At 33.0% G+C, this 20,348-nt stretch overlaps 2 protein-coding genes across 2 annotated transcripts; both read right to left on the reverse strand.

Moving 5' to 3' along the window:
- Positions 1–54: 54 nt before the first annotated feature.
- Positions 55–3,607, reverse strand: LOC132056974 (myb family transcription factor PHL7-like). The gene is made up of 6 exons (XM_059449379.1): positions 3,013–3,607; positions 2,471–2,547; positions 1,577–1,616; positions 1,386–1,443; positions 1,104–1,173; positions 55–1,017 (listed from the first exon to the last, which is right to left on the reverse strand). Exons 1-6 carry the CDS (start codon positions 3,152–3,154, stop codon positions 634–636), a joined length of 771 nt encoding a protein of 256 aa, XP_059305362.1. The 5' UTR covers positions 3,155–3,607; the 3' UTR covers positions 55–633.
- Positions 3,608–3,735: 128 nt separating this feature from the next.
- On the reverse strand, positions 3,736–13,599 carry LOC132056975 (PHD finger protein ALFIN-LIKE 1-like). Its single transcript, XM_059449380.1, has 6 exons — positions 13,454–13,599; positions 10,918–10,978; positions 10,745–10,777; positions 9,705–9,927; positions 4,379–4,502; positions 3,736–4,202 (listed from the first exon to the last, which is right to left on the reverse strand). Exons 1-6 carry the CDS (start codon positions 13,484–13,486, stop codon positions 3,942–3,944), a joined length of 735 nt encoding a protein of 244 aa, XP_059305363.1. The 5' UTR covers positions 13,487–13,599; the 3' UTR covers positions 3,736–3,941.
- Between the last annotated feature and the right edge of the window lie 6,749 nt (positions 13,600–20,348).

Consider the following 20,348-nt stretch of genomic DNA (forward strand, 5'->3'; position numbering starts at 1 on the left):
TAATAAATAAGGAAAATAGTTTGGACTCTATTTTAACTTTACCATAATCTTTTTAGCATTATGACCTAGTTATCAAAAATAGGAAGGATTTCACTGTGTTTCAATTGATCATTATTCGATATCATTGAAGCAATTAATTAGCTGCATCAACCTTTGAAGCAATCAACAAATAAACCTTTAAGACATAATAGCCTGATTGGCGCCTCTACTTGTTCGGTTTTAACATCCTGGCCCCCTCCTTACTTAATCTATGAAACTTCAATCGATCACTTGAACTCAATCAAAACATGTTCACCCCCTGTTGTGTCTAGCTGCAAATCTAAAATCAATAATAGGAATGAGGAATTGCAACTTAACAAACCCCCAAGAAATGAACGAGAATCCTGAAGGCACCTTAAAAAAAAAAAAAAAGTGAACATGCTGGTAACATAATTCGTCATTAAATTGGCATGAGGTAAGAACCATATTCCTTCCGGATGATTAATATTCTAAGAACTTAATAATCAAGATTACATAACGTATCACGCAAATATGTGGTTTTATTTTACAGTAAATACTAATATTTGTCCTAACACACTTCTTTTTCACTTAAATATATTAACCCTTTATGTTCAACATCTTTCACCAAGTTGATTAAATAAGAGAATCATATAAAGCATACAAATGTGGTGACTGGTAAGTTGCAAGAGTACTCCATTGTAATTCTTCTGGTGAATATGTAAGACTAGTACTATTACTATTGTATCGATGATCTAATGCATATTCTTCCTCGAATCGAGTCCTTTTTCGTGCTTGACAACCAGGATCGACAGATATATCAACCTCAGAATCATATTCAACCTCGAGTTCTTTAACGTTTGATTCAGATTCCTCACATAGAGATGGTAATGACATGGGTGAATATGAATAGGACTTGCAGCTTAGCCTAGAACCTGAGGCGCGGGCTTTTTGTTCTTCCATTATTCGGTCTAGAAATCTTCCTTGTGCTTCAAGTTTCATCTTCAAGTTCCTTTGAACCTTTAAAACAAAAACATATGATCTTAATAACTTGCTAAACATGGATGAAAATCATTATAGGCTTATTATAAGGTTAATTAGTTTACCTCATTATGATCGCTTAATCGATTGTGTGCATCCATATGCATTTGCAATGCTTCATTAAGCTGAGCGCCCCTATATAGATTGATAGAGTAAAATAATTTTTACCTGATTACTTAAAAGATAATTACAGGTATTGTTCATGGTTAGTTGGACTGGTGACTTGGAATATACGGCAGACTACCAACTATCACATGTTAAAATACCGTGTAAATGTAATTTTTCACGTTGTTTCTGTATATATATAGTTGGTATAGCTGATCATAAGGAATGAAGTAGTAACTCACGCTGTTGCACTGAAGTTTGGTAAAATTTCTGATATGCTTCTCCTTTCGAACTTGCCAACTATATGTTAGAAAATGAAAAGCAAGACGAAAGAAATAGAACTTAGTAGTATGTGTTAGTAATATAACTTGCATAGAACCAATGGAAATTTTTTTCAAAAAAAAAAAAAGTAAAAGAAAAAAGATTGACTTACTAACAGGATCTTCGCGTATAAATTTTGACATACGATATTTCTGTTGCAAATCGAGAGAAAAATAAGGAATGAATAAATACAAGGCAAGTACTTGACCTTTTTAATGCATATATACATGACTTGGTCTCAAATGAAAACAAAAATCTCGTTGCAGATTGGAAGTACAAAGTTGCATTTCAGGCATCAAGTTAGCGAAACAGAGAAAAGACCAAAATGTAAGACCCTATATGATTACCACAGAGGCGGATTCAGGATTTGAAATTTATGAGTTTCTACAACGATCTCAAGTTAATAATACAATAATAATTGAGTTCACAATCAAAATATTTATAAATGTCTAATAGATATCTTAATATTTATACAAGCTATGGGTAAAACTTATTGGGTTTACGTGAACTCAAAATCGGGCTTCTAGATCCGCCCCTGCCGATAGAGGCGGATCTAGAATCATGAGTTTATGAGTTCTGGATTCTAGAAAATACAGTTTATTGGGTTATTTATACCATATTAAGTGAATTTCCTAACACGGATTTTGAATTTCGGCCAAAGCTCTATAGGTACTACCAAATCCGATAGCTAGAACTCTAGCTCCGGCCTTGATCACCATCATGAACTCAAAGACGGACCCTAAAGTGCTGGGACCGAGTCCAATTGAACCCATCATTATCAGCATATGATATACACATATATGTGAATAAACTCTGGAAGATAGTACTAGTACATAAATATTAAGTTTTGAACCTACATCAAATAGTAACTTAGAATATAACAAATGCTACACAAATGAAAGATATATACCATCACAAGGAATATAAGAAAGAGAGATGTTAACACACCAAATGTAGAAATGATACACACAAATGAAAGAAATCATCACAAGGGATAGAAGAAAACCTGCAGGTGGCTTTTCACATGGAAAATTGTGAGACCAGGAATACCCATAAGCTTCAAAATTCCTTTTGGTGTTGCTCCTGCAGCAAGCGAATATAGTTTTTGAAGAAAATGAGAAAAGGGGGTGAGGGTAATTATATGGTAAAAAGCGTTTCAAATTCAATGGGGCAATTGTTGAATACATAAAGAATTTTCACGTGAGACGGCGTTTTTATGACATAAATAAGTAGAGTAATAGCGAGCGGAGCCTCATTTCCACCTATTATCAAAAAGAATCTCGACATGTTTGGCCATGAAAACGAATTAGGCCCGCACGTGAGCATGTCAAAGACATAATTAACTAAAGGGCCTTTAACTAAAGAAAAGTGAATCTCATTGTTACTCATTATCAAAAAGAATTTTCACGTTCTTGGCCTATGAAAAACAATCAGGCCTACACGTGAGGGACGATGTCCAAAACGTAATTAAATAAATAAAGTTGAGCTCTCTTTGACTGTTAAAGCTTTTAGATAAGCTGATGACATACTTCAATAATGATCACTTACTTCCTGGACCTCCAAGCTGACTAACTGCCTTCTCAAACAGATCATGAAGTTCTTGAGTCCATTTCAGCCTCTCCTTTGATGAACAATCTGAACGATTCGAACCCATATCGGAACTTGGCAGCTCTCTGAATTTCCCAGGCATTGCAGAGAACTATGCCAAACTTTATAGACAAAGAAAGAAGACTTTAAGTAAAGCTGTTGCCAAGGTAGTGTTAATAAGTTGATGGATCCTATGGAAATGGGGTAGGTAGCATGCCGATAAATTTTCGGAACAAACCAAGTGAAAAAGAGTCCCAACTTCTTATACACAACTTGGTTTTTATAATCATTTGGTGAAGAGAACTAAAACTCATAAGCAATAAGGAGCTAATAATAGTAGCGGAAATTGTCGCTTCTCTTTTGGAATTGTCTGAAACTTGCCTTAAATTTTGGGTGTACAAGACAAAATAAGGCATACAATAAGTAGCTACAAGCCAGCTTTTATTCTCTATTTTCATGTTTTGGTTCATACTGTTGGCTAAATCCAAATAGCACAACATTAATAAAATAAAATATTAACGGACGAGTTATCGAAGTAATCAGGTCTTTCTTTGGAAGTTATACCTGTAAACGCATACAGTCAACATAATGCAATTGCATTACTATGGAACCATCAAAATAAAGTACACAAACTATGTAATTCTTTGACAAATAACTGTGAAGCATTCAACATGACAAAGAAAGTAGAGTAAATCAACAGACCTTCTATATATTGGGATTGTGTTAAATATCTGGAGATGGATTAAGGAAAGAAGAGAAACTTCATCCCCTTTTTGAGCATATATAGGTAAAGAAAAATTACAATAGCTAGCATGTCCATTACAAGGGTAATATTGCTGTACTACTCTGTTAATGCCAGAAAAAGATTTATGACCCCGCTCGCTCTCCCCCTACTGTCTGGGCCGCTTCAAGGTACAAGATGGGCATTTGTATTGCTTTATACTCTCAGCTTTAGCAGGTGTTATCTTAACACATTTGCCATGGTACCACTTCTCACAAATGTCGCAACCAATCCAAAATTCATCAGCACTGTAATTCCCACCACAGCTTCCACAGAGTGTTTCCCCGTGTTCTTCTTCATCCTCCTCGTAACTTTCATCTGCCACCTTTGGGGTGCTTTGGGGTGCTTTGGCCTGACCATCACTAGATCTCTGCACACACCCGGGGAAAATTGTCATTTAGCAATGACGGAAAGAGAGAGCAAACACATAAATAGTAGATCATGACATACTGAGGAGAAGCTAAAGAAACTCGATAAGAGTATCATGGTGTTACTGAACAACAAACTAAAGGGAAGATAACATAATTGCTTGGATGTTTTCCCTACCTTTATGCTACTACCACGTGATCTGCTCCCACTATCTGCACTGGGCTTATCTTTAATTGGCTTTCTTTCTGTCATAACTTCAAAGACAGTGGGCACATCATTGATTAAGCTGAATAGACGCTTCCTGTACAGTAAGTATGGGAAGTCAGGATAACAAGGACTTTCTCGCAGGAATGTTACACCACAAAGTGGAGACTTCCCAGGCAAAAGTTATAAAGAACCAAACCAGAAGGTTGTTCACAAATTGCCAGTAAAGTGACACTATACTGTGATTCTTTTCGCCTCTTACAAGCTTCCATACATCCACCATAGAAAAAGATAATGAATTGGTGAAAGAGGTGGATAAAAAAGTACTCCCTCTGATTCAATTTGTTCGTCATCCTTCCCTTTTTAGTCTATTTAAAAAAGAATGCCTCTTTCCTAATTTGGAAAATTTAATTTCAACATCCCACATTACTTGTTTAAGACTACGAGATTAAAGGGCATTTTGGTACGTTATACATATTTTTAGTTTAAGATCACAAGATTCAAGAGTCTTTTACTTTCTTAAACTCCGTGCCAAGTCAAACTAAAACAAACAAATTGAAACGGAGGGAGTAATAAACGTTGCCCCTAGTAGGGAGCACTTCCTCCTTATCTGGGCCTTACGTGGCGTGAATCTGGATTAGTTGGGCCAGTGAGTTTTGGATACCAGATGGTTATACCCAAAATAAAAAAAGTGCTGCCACTGAATTTTGAATCTAATGTAATGCCCGAGAACAGATGGATCAGAAAAATACTAAAATAAAAAACAAGGGATGGACCAATTTGCAACGTTTTCCTTCCAAGAAGAGTAAACTATAGAAGAGAGCGTCTTGACAAACATGTGATAACATCCTCAACATTCTTTTTATCTCTATCACACCCCCTTGGGTGCAACCCCTACCCAGACCCTGCGTGAACGCCTGATGATTCGTGCACCGGGCTGCCCTTTTTTTCAATCTGCAAATGCATGTTCATTATTACTAGAGATGCGGAAGAGCAAAGTATCTTAAGGTTTGTTATTAGCACCACAGCGGCTGTCCCCTAAAGAAAGTGGAACCAGACGAAATATCAAACCAGAAAACATAATGTATTTCCAACATCTAAATAAAGGTAATGTGGCGGCTAGTTAAGTCTATAGACCCTAGACCAAAGGAGAGGAAGTAGACAGCCGCAAAGGGCAGACTCCGAAGCTTTTGCATGTTTAAGTTGCATAACTGTAAAGGTTCCTCCACTTCACATGTCTAACATCCACAGAAGCAATATACAACTTTAATAGAATGGTCAACACTTGAGAAATCCAGGGGCAAGCCATTGAAGAATAGATAAATGTCTTGGAAACAAAAAAATAAACTGGAAATACATTACACCACACCACACATTCACAACATAAATAGTTTCCCAATGAAATTCAATACTTGAAGACATATCTAAGAAGATAAAAAGATTTAATTACTTCAAATCATGGCTTAAGTCTGTGAATCTATGGTACTCGCAGAAGGTAAATAGAACACATAAAGAAGCGTTATGCAGTAAATCTGTGTATTTAATAGATGGAGAGTTGCAAAAAATGGACTTCAGAACTCGTATAACCAACTTTGAAAGGGTGGTACATGAACATTGAGTTACATGTAATCAAGAAAAATGTTATAACCGTTAGAAAATAGGAGAACAGAAGCGGAAGAAGAAAACTGAGGCGTAAATAAATTCACTGTCCTTGAGGAATTATTGCATGTATATTCTATAGAGGAGACAGACAATTCTATAGGGATAAGGAATGTGTACATCCTACCCTCCCCAGATCCCACTTGTGGGATTACACTGTGTATGTTGTTGTTTATTGTTCCTCAAAGCCAAAAATGTTACAGCAGAATGAATAGCCACTTTGAAAGAAGACTATTCGTAAGAGGTGTCTTTTTCTGTACGGGTTTTTCAGTTAATAATTCAAAATTTAAATAAAATTCAAATCTGTTACAGAAATAGAATTGAAAGTAAATAGTCTTTATTTGAAGGTCCGATCCGACCGGCCCAAGTCCAAGTGTGTGTGTGTGTGTGTGTGTGTGTGTGTGTGTGTGTATCATAGACTTGGACTTGGGCGGATCGGTGAGATTTACTTATTTAAGTACACCTGGTGGGCTATATACTTTATACCCTCAAATACTCAAGTCTCCACTGATGTGGAACTTTCTATTTTCCACCAACTGTTACAAACTATTCAACAATCTCCCACTAGTTTGTACCGTCATACATAATATCCTGCATATAAAAAAAGATCTTAGGTAGATTTGAACTTTATATTATTATAAATACTTTAAAGTAATACGACCTTGATGGTATCCTAAGATTTGAAGCACAATTATGAATCCTTTATGTAAAACCAAAAGTCTCACACATGTGACATTATTAAAGCGTCTAAGCAAACCATAACTTATTTTAGCACTTTGACGCCCATGTGCTACTAATCCTGATTTCATGAATATTTACAAGACAAACCCTCTAGATCTTGTCTGAAGGGGCACCACTTCAATATTCATATAGGTAGAACTAGACATTGTGTACCAGTTACTTCAGACACTTACTAATTCCATTAAGGATTAAATCAACCTCTCCTCGTAACAATTTGCACTTTGAAGTTTGTCATTGTATACCCCTGTTAGAACAGGCATTTAACAACTTTGTAACTCTTTATATAACAGTGTTGTCAAAGGTGCGCTTAAGTCCTGAAGCGAGGCGCAAAACATGGTGAGCGCTTCGCCTAGCTTTAGGGGCGCTTCAATGCCGTTATCAGGGCTCTAAGGCATAATTTTCCTTGCCGATGAGCGTAATCATGAAGATGCGACATTAAACAATAGATATTTCATTTTATTGTAATTTTTGTTCAGTTTCTTTGTCCACATATTTTTTATTCAAGCTTATGATTATTAATTTTGGACTAGAGATACATATTTGTATTTTTTCTCCATTTTCATTAAAGCCCACCCTTTATTACCACTTTGCGCTTAAAGCCCCAAAGGACCTTAGAGCTTTTTTGCGCTTTTCGCTTTTGATAACACTATTATATAACAGTATACAGTACACTGGAATTAGATTCTCTACTGGAGATCAGTGCTTTAACAACACGAACTAACTTGCTATTACTCGTTGAACTTGTATTGTTAGAGTGTATACAACTCAAAGTTAGGTTCCCATTACTTGTGTTTAGTTTAAGCGTCATTCCTTCACGATGTATTTGTACTGCATCTCTTTTTAATGCTTTCATAAGTGGATCAGCCAAGTTCTTGCTAGATCTCACATACACTATAACTATAATTCCACTTGTATAAGCATGTCTTAAGCTTATATGTCTTGTTTTCCATTATGAATCTTATAGTGAGCTACACACATCGTAGCCTCACTATCACAACCTATGCCAAGTATCCTTGTACGTGTAATATATACATAATACTTGAATATGTATGTATGGGTGTGTGTGTGTGGGTGGGGGTGTGTGTGTATATATATATATATACACACACACAACATGTCTTAAGCTTATATGTCTTGTTTTCCATTATGAATCTTCTTGTGAGCTACACACATCGTAGTCTCACTATCACAACCTATGCCAAGTATACTTGTACGTGTAATATATACATAATACTTGAATATGTGTGTGTGTGTATTTTAAAAGACTTAGACTTTGGGCTTGGGCTTGGGCGCGAGCCAAGTCGGACCTTCAAATAAAGACTATTTATTTTCGGTTTTATTTCTGAACAGGTTTTAATTTTATTTAAATTTTGAAATTGAAATTTTAAATTACTAACAGAAACACATGTTCAGAAAAGGACCTCTTACAAATAGTCTTCTTTCTTTTCTATATATTTGTCATCCCTGAAAGTGGCTATTCATTCTAAAGTAACATCTGTCGCTTTGAGGAATCTTGAAGAAACTTGTATGTGTCTCTTATACCACAGAGCATTATTTGCTTAAACCAAAAACGGTTACCATTTAATGACAGTCTTAACAATCCAGAGCTATTCAACATTCCATCTATAACTGAAAAGAGATTAACCAGGCCTCCCCCGTGCAAATTTTCCTCATAGCAAATGCACTATAAATGCCAAGAAATGCTATGATCAGGCCCTTCCAACACACATCACAACATAGGCAGAATTAGATGGTACTCCAGCACATACATTTACTGTAAGGTGAAAACAGCAACAATATTGTTTCTTGATTAAATATAGTTCAAATAACTCATTTTGTGTGTTCCCAAATGTATGTATTCCAATAATATCAGCTACAAGAATTAAGGATCCACCCTGCAAATTCATTTTCCCTATTAAGAGCCAATATCAAATACTATAGAATCCCCGGACAAGTTCTGCTTTTCTGTATTCCACAGAAATCTAGACTAATTGTGAGATGCAATCATGCAACCCCATTGGGACATTGTGTTGATCTTGGTTTGGTGTGCTAGCTTCTTCATTTTGATATTGATAACAACTTCTCTTTCTTGAAGCTTCACCTCCATTAGACAATTAAGACACATTGACTGCAGAAAACTACTTTTCTCTCACGAGATTTATCTATGAAGTTGTAACAAAAAATAAAGCCATCTTCGTCCTACCATTTTCCTTAAATTTAGTTATCCAAGAAGGAAAAAGTGTTTGATGAGATGTACAAGATGTTCTTTGTCGATTTCTATCAATGAAGCCAGAGAAGTGGAACAAATTCAAGATAATTAGTGACTCCAACGCTTAGAATGGCTTATTTGGGACATTGAAATTGCCTTGCCCAACAACTAGAAAGTTCAAATTATAGCCAATTAGCAACTTTACATACAAAGAGGAAGTTATCCCCTTTTCTCATGAAACACTAAAATCATAGCAGGAACCGCGTACAGGAAGGGAGAGAAAGGTGACTATAGTGAAAAAGAACTCAGCATTGACTCTATTTAGAGTTCTGAAAATATCAATGAGCTACACAAGAGAAACAGTGGAGAGAGATCCCACATTTTCTTATAGTGCTTCCCATTCTATATATGCTGCTTTATCTTAAATAAGTCCCTCCGTCCCACTTTATGTGACACTCTTTCCTTTTTAGGCAGTCTCAAACAGTATTGACACCTTTCTATATTTAGTAAAATTTTGACCTTAAAATATCTATTATACCCTTAATGAGCTGATTTATAGCCACAAAAATATCTATAGCTTATTTTAGACCACCGGTTTCAAAAGTCTTCCATCATTTCTTAAACTCCGTGCCCAATCAAACCGGTTCACATAAATTGGGAAAGAGGGGGTAATAACAAACAAAAGAGTACCTTTCATTTCGGTTAAGACGAGATCCAAAGTAGAAAGACACAGAAAGCAACCAACAATCACTGTGAACAGCAACAAGGGAAAGCCAATCTCTACGATTCATTCCATCCCTCGCAAAATTTATCCCAAGTGCTGGCTCTGGCAGCTCAGGTGGAACTTCCTCCGCAGGAAGGTTCACTTCCCAAGTTTCATTTGGATGTCCATACAGACACAAATTTTCCTTCTCTACACCCAAGTAGTTTAACACATTTTAAGAAAAAGAAAAAGAAAAAAAAAAAAACATAAAAACAAAAAAGTCAAGACAAGTCACAACAGGTCTAGTTAAAATTTTCTTTATACAAAGTTTCCATTTTGTTCGAATTCTCCTTGTTAAGAATGTTCTGAAAAACATGTTTTGTCTAATAGAACCAATTTTCCTGAGAAACTTTGGAGAACGTCAGTGGGCGACGCGTTTGGACATAAAAATGTGAAATTTGAAAAAAGTAGTATTTGGAAAAAAGTTAATAAAAATGGTATTTGGAAACTGGAGTTGTGTTTGGACATGAATACAACTTCAAAAAATGTTGCGTTTTTGTGAGTGATTTGGAGTTAAAATGTGAAAATAGGTATTTGAAGTTTTTCGAATTCCAGACTATTATAACAATTCTATGTCCAAACATGATTCCAGTGTAAAATTCCAGAAAAGTGAAAATTATCCATGGCCAAACGGGCCCTAAAAATATGATTTTTCCAAGAGAACCAATTATCTTGCTTTTTTTTACTTGCCAATAGTGTCTGGTCAGTCAAGCACATGCAGCCAATTTATAATTTAAAAAAAAAAAAAAAAACTGAGATATTTCAAACAGTAGAAGTTGCAGAAATAACCCAATTTGTAGACTAAGAAAGCTCATTGATTTAGCATCAAATATTCACATTAATCATATCACTTTTTTCACATCCAAAGCTAAAACTACCAAAAATGTTAACTTGTTTAACTGCAACAAAGAGCAATAAATCCACGATCTACAACAAACCCACAAAGTAAATTAAACTAAAAAATTACCTGGATCACAAAGATTATAAAATTCATCCACATCTGAAAAAACACAAAAAAAAAAAAACAAATTAACACTCAATTAATCAAGAAAATCAAGAATTACAAACCAAGGGTAAAAAAGGTTAAAAAAACAAAAGGAAGAAGGGTTAAAGTGTGCATGAAAATAAATTAAGATATACCATAAGTTAAAGCACGAACTATTCCAGCACGACGAGAACTATAATCTTTATAGATCTCTTCTACACTTCTAGGACTTGAAGAAATTGACGCCATTTTTTTTTTTTTTTTACACCAAGGGGAAAGGAAAAAAAGAAAAAGGAAATGAGATTTTTTTATGAATTTATATTCTGAGATCTAAAGAAAAGAAGAAGGAAAAATTACAGGGAATTTGTGTTATTTAATTTTGAAAAAGAAAAAAGGGAAAAACGAAATTGAGAAAGAGAGAGATGTAGCTTATGTCAACGTGAAATTGGAGAGCGCCTATGACCAAGGGCGCGTGTCATGTTGCTTCTTTTTATAATTGTTAGGACCTTTTTTGGTCATAAGAATTTTTCATTTTTTATCGAAAAACTATTTCACTTTATTTGAAAATCAACGTTTGTCGGTATTTAAATTTATTTTTTTTATTTTTAACACATTCAAACAATCAAATATCCTTTGCAACAATTGTAACTAAACACAACTCCATCTTTAACTCCAACTTTAAAATTTTAAATAAAGTGAAAAATATTTGATTTTCATGGCCAGATGCCTACTTAGTCTATTTTATAAGTCGATTCATATAGCCTGATTCTAAAAAAATAAGAAAAGTTAGTTAGTCTGTCCAAACTTCTGAAAGAACAAAAATACTTATATTTCAAAAAAATAAATATTGATCTTACAATGAAGGTGTTAGGTTAAACTTTTGGAAATAAGTATTTTTGACTAGTGACAAAAGTTTAAAAAAAATAACGTCTCGAGAAAATAAGTATTTTAAATTTTTTTAGGTCACAATTACCCATACTAAAAATTTATCTTTAGGTCACAATTACCCATACTAAAAATTTATCTTTGCCTAAATTAATTAGTGATAACTTTTTTTCATAATTTCGAACTTAAAATTACTTTTTGAAACATTGATCAAACATGAATATTGTTATAATTTAGCTAAATACCAACTTTTACCTTTCGAAGTACTTTTTCAAAAAGTAATTTTGATAAGAAATACTTTTGAAAATAAGTTGATTTCAAAAACTTGGCCAAACATGCCCTAATCTTACTTATATTGTTTATATTTTCATAATTGTGCTTATTAGAAGGTATAATTTGTTTTAGTTGATACTTTGTAAATATATAATAAATACCTTCCTACTACTTGATAATATAAAATAAAAATAAAAAGAAATTTTTACTCTATATATTTCTTTGCCCAAGCTTATAATCAAAATGAGTTCATATTTTTCAGATTTTACAGACTCAACTCATTTTGTTTATAACTTAAAATACCTTTTCACTCATTAACAAGGCACTAAGGGCTCGTTTGGTTAGAAAATAAATTATTCCGGGATAACTAATTTCGGGATTGTTATTCCACCCTCAATATAGGATAAAAAAATATTATAATACCGAGATTGTTATTCCACCCTCAATGTGGAATAAAAAAACACTATAATCCTGGGATAACTAATCCCGAGATTAGTTATCCCGAGTTTTTATTTCAACCAAACGTGGGATAAGGCGACACTAAATTTTTATCCCAGGATTATTTTTGCTTATCCAACATACCAAACGAGCCCTAAGAAACATAATTGTTAATTCATTTTCTCTTTTTTCCTCCTTTTTTTTTTTTCGCTGCACATTCTACCTTGTTTTACTTTACTACTATATATATAAGCTGCTAGAAGCAGGCAGCTGTCCGCTGATATGCCTGCTTATAGAAAGGGTACTTTAGTCATTTAATGTACTACTCTGCTTTTTCCAATGTTGTTGCTGTTTGTACAAGTAACTTTAGGACTTATGATTTGACAAAGAAACATTTTACCTTTTTTAATAATATTTAAACTGATTTTTGCATCAAGGACTTCCCTGTAATTTAAGATGAAGTCCATCTTTTTGTTGCCTTTTTCTGCTAGGTGACTGTTTAATCTTATTTGGCAATCTAAGTTCATGAATATTTTCATCTACAACCACATAAATATTATAGCATGCTTAAAACCAATCTTAATATAAATTATTGGGCCCAGCTGGCACGAGGCTTTGCATCTAGTATGTAGACAAGCAGCGACTTCTTCCTTCTACAAATTGTGAGTCCTATTGATAGTTAGTTGATAAACATGAATTTATTGTTAGATTTGGAGCTAAAATCGTGGTTAGAAACTGATTTTGTAAGATTTGGATGGTGAAAATCATATTAGAAAGGTAATCCATTATTGGTGAGCAGATTTAAAGAAATAGATTTGAATTTCGAATTTGATATTTGATAGAAATTTAGAGTGATATTATATAGACTTGTTGCAAATAGTCTAAAGAGGTTGCCTACAAAATTTGAAGTCGTTTGCTGGATATTTGGACTGGTTTTCAATAAAAGTTGCAATTAAAAATAGCATAAAAAGTTCGACATTGTAGCTAACGACATTTATGCACTTTTATAAAACATTGATACATTTTTATATAATATTATACACTACTATACAGAGTACATACATTGCTTTTATAAATGTATAAATGTACATACATTACACTTCTAGGACTTGAAGAAATTGAAGCCATTTTTTTTAAACCAAAAGGGGGAAAAAAAGGGATATGAGATTTTTTATGAATTTATATTCTGAGATCTATAAGAAAAGAAGAAGGAAAAATTACTAGGAATTGGTGTTTCAATTTTGAAAAGAAAATGGGAACAATGGAATTGAAAAAGAGAGAGATGTAGCTTATGTTACGTGAAATTGGAGAGCGCCTATGACCAAGGGCGCGTGTCATGTTGCTTCTTTTTATAGTTGTTATGACCTTTTTGGCCATAAGAATTTTACACCTTTTATCGAAAAATTATTTCACTTTATTTGGAAATTAATGTTTGCCCGCACCTAATTTTTTTTTTTTTTTTTTTACTTTCAACACATTCAACAATCAAATATCCTTTGCAAAAATTATAACCAAACACAACTCCATCTTTAACTCCGACTTTAAAATTTCAAATAAAGTGAAAAATATTTGATTTTCATGGCTAGACGCCTACTTAGTCTATTTTATAAGTAGATTCATATAGCGTGATTCTAAAAAATAAGAAAAGTTAGTTAGTCTATCCAAACTTCTGAAAGAACAAAAATACTTATATTTCAAAAAAAAAAATATTGATCTTAAACAATGAAGGTGTTAGGGTAAACTTTTGGAAATAAGTGTTTTTGAATAGTGACAAAAGTTTAAAAAAAAATAACGTCTCGAGAAAATAAGTATTTTAAATTTTTTAGGGCACAATTACCCATACTAAAAATTTATCTTTGCCTAAATTAATTAGTGGTAACTTTTTTTTCATAATTTTGAACTTAAAATTACTTTTTGAATCATTGATCAAACATGAATATTGTTCTAATTTAGCTAAATACCAACTTTTACCTTCCGAAGAACTTTTTCAAAAAGTATTTTTGATAAGAAATACTTTTGAAAATAAGTTGATTTCAACAACTTGGCCAAACAGGCCCTAATCTTACTTACATCGTTTATATTTTCATAATTGTGCTTATTAGAAGGTATAATTTGCTTTAGTTGATACTGTGTAAATATATAATAAATACCTTCCTACTACTTGATAATATAAAATATAAATAAAAAGAAATTTTTACTCCATATATTTCTTTGCCCAAGCTTATAATCAAAATGAGTTCATATTTTTTAGATTTTACTGACTCAACTCATTTTTTTATAATTTAAAATACCTTTTTACTCATTAACAAGGCACTAAGAAACATAATTGTTAATTCATTTTCTCCTTTTTCCTCCTCTTTTTTTTTTTTTTCGCTGCAAATTCTACCTTGTTTTATTTTACTACTATATATAAGCTGCTAGAAGCAGGCAGCTGTCCGTTGACATGCCTTCTTCTGGCAAGGGTACTTTGGTCATTTTAATGTACTACTCTGCTTTTTTCCATGATGTTGCTGTTTGTACAAGTAACTTTAGGATTTATGATTTGACAAAGAAACTGTTTACCTTTATCAATAATATTTAAACATATTTTTGCATTGAGGACTTCCCTGTAATTTAAGATGAAGGCCATTTTTTTGTTGCCTTTTTTTTTTTTGCTAGGTGAGTGTTTCATCTTATTTGGCAATCTAAAGTTCATGAATATTTTAAGCTGCAACCACATAAATATTATAACATGCTTAAAACCAATCTTAATATAAATTATTGGGCCCGTGCTGGCACAAGGCTTTGCATCTAGTATGTAGACAAGCAGCGACTTCTTCCTTCTACAAATTGTGAGTCCTATAGATAGTTGATAAACATAAATTTATTGTTAGTTTGGAGCTCAAATCGTGGTTAGAAACTGATTTTGTAAGATTTGGATGGTGAAAAATTGAGTAGGCGTTTGGCCATAAGAATTATTCACTTTATTCCGGAATTTTTTTTCACTTTTCAGCGTTTGTCCATAAAAATTTCGAATACAACTTGAAGTTGTATTCCGGAATTTCAAAAACAAGAAAAACTTGTTTTTCAAAAAAATTCACTTTTTTCACTTTAAAGAAATAGATTTGAATTTCAAATTTGATATTTGATAGAAATTTAGAGTGTTATTATATAGACTTGTTGGAAATAGTCTAAACAGGTTGCCTACAAAATTTGAAGTCGTTTGCTGGATATTTGGACTGGTTTTTAATAAAAGTTGCAATTGAAAATCGCATAAAAAGTTCGACATTGTAGCTAACGATATTTATGCACTTTTCTAAAACATTGATAAATTTTTATATAATATTATGCACTATTATACAGAGTACATACATTGCTTTTATAAATATATAAATATTATATAATAACGTATAAGTACGTATGAAACCGTTGCGAAAAATAATAATTATATCAGTGAAAACTAAAATACGACTACGTGGGTGCAATGCGTCGTATTGGCCTGTATATTTTTGAAATATTCTCCCCCAAAAAGGCACCATCGGTGCCTACTTTTTGGACAAGAATTTTACGATTTTACCGCCTCGTTTTGCTTTTTCAACAGCAAACGCTTGGATGGTGATGCTTTGGATTTAGGAGTCATTTAGGCTGCATTTTTTTATTAAAATTAAGATGCATGAATCTGAATGATTAATATTATCTCTCTATATGAATATGACATAATTAAAATCGTTTGTTTTTAACATCTGAATAAACATAATTTCATTTTATTTCCAAACTATTACTCCGTTTGTCCGAATTTATATGATACAGTTTAAATTTTGAGAGTAAAATTTTTTAATTTTGAGAGTCAAATTTCTCAACTTTGACCGCATATTCGAACATGAAATCTCTTTTTTGTTAAAAAAAAAAAATTACATATTTGAAAATACGTAAGAAATGCTATATGTCAAAATAATTAACAATCCAAAATATATTGCAGTCAAAGCAAAACTTGTTTTGACTATTGAAATATGAAGGTGACACATAAATTGAGATAGAGAGAGTAATAATAATAATAATAATAATAATAATAATAATAATAATAAAAAATAAAAATAAAAGCTTTGAGTTATCTTCACACCAATGATGTTGAAACTTCGCGACTGAGATAATCCTCGAGTAATTTACCAGCAAATTATTTTGAGCTTTCATATTTCAGTAAATTCCTTCATTAAACTCAAATTTCAAAGACGAAAAAGAAGAAATTGATTTCTAATTACCTACTCCCATTAACAGACCCACCATTTTTGTCGTCATAACTCAATATAAGATCACCACTGTCAAGGTGTGGTGGGTGGGTTTTCTAGATCTTGTTCATGGTTGTTTTTAATATATTGATATTTGGTTATATGTCATTGGTAATTTTTCTAGCAATAAATTTCAATCATATTTTCTTAGGCCAGTGGAGGAGTGATGATTGGGAAGAAGCATGGTAAATTGTTTCTGGCTTCCTTTGTTTTAAAGGTTGAATTGTACTTCATTATTTCCACTGATCCAACAATAGAGGAGAGATGAGATGAAGTGGAGGGTTTAGAAATCCTTAGCCAAGGATGATTTGGGTTTTTACAGGGTGATAAAACTGGAGAAGAAGAAAAAGTTTATAAAAATTAACATTAAAAAATAAAAGAGCAAGCGAAGGGTCTTAATGATTTTCAGACTCTGTTTACGATCTGATCGAATTAGACGTGTTAAGTGGCTAGATCTTGATAAAAATAAATACACTTAATGAATTCAGATCTGAATTATTCAGATTCAGACCTTCATTAAGTGCAAATAAATGAGGTCTTAGTTGACACACAAATTATGAAGATATTATACTCCTTCCGTCCCAAAATATCTATCACAGGGACGACTTAACAAATTTGATGGCCTAAATCCAATTTTTAATAGGGAAAAGGGTCAAATTTACCCTCTAAGTATGATTTATAGTTTAAATTTGTCTTCCATCAAAGTTTGGGATCTAATTTGCCCTCTCCATTAAGACACTTGTTATATTTGTCCTTTTATGGATGGAAGTGTGATTTGGACTAATAAATTAGTCATGTAAGCTCCACGTAAACTCCCAAAGCCAATTATTTTAACCCATGACCCATGACCCGTTTACCCATCTTAAAAAGACAAGGTGAATGGTCTGCTTCAAGGAAAGGAAAGCCTCAGACGTTCTACATGCCATCAAATTGGACACAGTGCAAGGGGATGTGCTGAAGTATAACATTAAACACTTAGTATTTCAGCTTGTTTCTTATGTTTACAAGAATGTTAGTTAACTACTTTAATCCTGTGTTATGGCAGCAAGCTAAAGGGAAACAAGCTGCTGCAAAGTCAAGGTTGGTGGATGAGACAAGTGATGGTGAAGCTGTTGTACAATCTCAACCACCTGTGCCAACTTTGAAGAGGTTTAAGAGTAGCAGCAGCAGTAGCAGAGAAGTTGACTTTGATTTTCCAAGTAGCTTTCCTTCTGATGATGATCCAGACCCATCACTATAATTGGGTTTAAGAGTCTACGTGGAGTCTACGTAGCTAATTTTTTAATCCAAGTCACACTTTCATCCATAAAAGGACAAATATAACAAAGATCCTAACGAAGAGTAAATTTGATCCCAAACTTCAATATGCTAAATTTAAACTATAAACCATACTTATGGAGGATAAATTTGAACCTTTTCCCTTTTTAATATTAAGCCTTAATTGTCTTTATGCACGCCAGGCCTCACCTTCCCCTCCACCCCCCACCCCCCCCACCCCCGCACCCCAACCCCCCCAAACACACACACTCCTTTTTTAAAAAGTTGGGATGCAAAGTTGTTAATTATTTTTTATAGCCAATTCATTTAATTTTTTTTTGAGACATTGTAGGTAAGAAATTTTTTGAAAAAAGGTAATATGAGTCTATGAAGCAAAAACATAAAAATAACAAAATTTAGATTAAAAAAAAACAAATAAAAAGATAGAATAATAGAACTTGATTCTCGAATTTAATAACTTTATACCAAAATATAAATTCATCAACTTACTTGATGCTTGAAATAACAGAAAGATTATGCATTTTACAATATTTAATGCACTACAGTCTACAAACCTTGAATTTTGACTATGTGCGTGCTCATTTGGACGGAAGGAAAAAAAGGTACATTTGGATCATTTATTCCAATGCGAAATTAAATGACCCAAGAAAAATCTATATTAAGAAGTAAAGTAAGGAACTAAATGAATTGTTCTCGTTACCCAACAGATAGCATCAATTATTCTTTCAAAAGTTTGCTTTCCTTGTTGATGATTTTTTTGTAGTTTCTACATTGTAGTATCCATATTTTCTTAAAGCAAAATTAATCCATAAATGGGTAACCACACATAAACATACTATTGTTTGAAAATGCCCCCCCCCCACCCCCCCCCCCCGCCCCCAAAACTTTGGGCCTAAAGCCAAGGCCTTAGTGGCGTCCCCTTTTGCCCGGCCTTGCGTCGTTATTAAAAATAGTTATCCCAAATTATTTATCAGTTTTGAAGTTCAAAGCAAAATTAATCATTTTCTTCCTATTTTTCCCTTGGTTGAATTTTCTTAAAGACTACAGACTCCTTGATTATAGGACGTTATAACTCTTGTGCAAGTACCAATAATAGATAAAACCTTGTTATCTTAAACACTTCATCACATTTTACAAAATGCAATTACTACAGTTAACAACTTCCACGGTTCCATCGATGTGTATTACATAGTGTAAAATTTGTCAGTTCTACAATACGAAATGATAGAATATTTAAAAGAAAATGGAGAAGGAAGTAAAAACTGAATTGATTTTTACCCATCGATTCACATTTCTAATGGAACAAACACTGGTAGTTCGCATTTACCGATTGATTTGCATTTACTTACATCACAAATTTGCATTTATGTAGATAATGTCATTAATACATAAATTAATTTGAACATTTAATGTAGAAAGATGATAGCTTAGACATAAATAAAGTTAAAGTAGTAAAAAAAAACCCCTTCTAATAATTAACTTTTAAGGGCGTGTAAACCAAAAAAGCGACAAATATTTTGAGACGGAGGGAGTAATGTGAAATTGTAATGTAAACCTAAACTTAATGCATATATATTCTTGCTATACATAAATTAAATTACATATTATGATTTTGAGTATGATAATTTACAAAGAAGCATTACAGACCTGAAGATATTATCATAGAGCGGAAACATTTGTTAAAAATTGATTTCTATCTCCTTGTCCTAACCTTATGTTACCATAGTCGTCAATGATGGAATATGTGGTTACCGTAAAGGGTGAAGGATAATTGATTTATAGAGATTGTGACTTAATTTGGTATAATACCACAATTCTGGCGAAATGATTATTATTGCACAATTGTTTTAACGAGGCAAAAATTTAAACAGTGGCACTCGAAGATCCTAATTGTGATAATCACCCACATATATTGAGTCCGCAACCTAAATGACCCAAAATGTGATGAAAGGTACCAAAATATCCCCAAAAAAAAAAAAAAAGTGACAACCTTTGCGCACTAATTTAGTGCGCAATGTGGGTTCAATACAATCCCATCCAATTTATTTGAATTTGTATTGAACAATATGGGTTTAACACCAAATCAAACTCGTTATCTGGCTTTTTAAAATTTAAAACCAAGTCAAACCAGTTTTCCAAGCTACTCTTCTTCACCTCCTCCATTTTCATTCTTTCAACATAATTTAGCCTCCCCCCCCCCCCCTCAAAATCATGTATCAAAGCTCTGAAACGTCAAGCTTTGCTATAGAACCTGATGTTTGTGAATGTGGTCGTTATTGTAAGCTAAAAACATCAAAGACCGAAGATAATCCGAGCGTCATTTTTGGAGTTGTAAAGTGCCCGAAGTAAGTGTTTTTACATTTTTTTAAGGTTTAAATTTTTTTCACATTATCTACATATTATACGTTTAAAAACTGATTTTCTTGTAATGTTTATAGGAAATGGTC

The sequence above is a fragment of the Lycium ferocissimum genome, chromosome 5, assembly GCF_029784015.1.
Source record: "Lycium ferocissimum isolate CSIRO_LF1 chromosome 5, AGI_CSIRO_Lferr_CH_V1, whole genome shotgun sequence".
In the NCBI taxonomy this organism is placed as follows: domain Eukaryota; kingdom Viridiplantae; phylum Streptophyta; class Magnoliopsida; order Solanales; family Solanaceae; genus Lycium; species Lycium ferocissimum.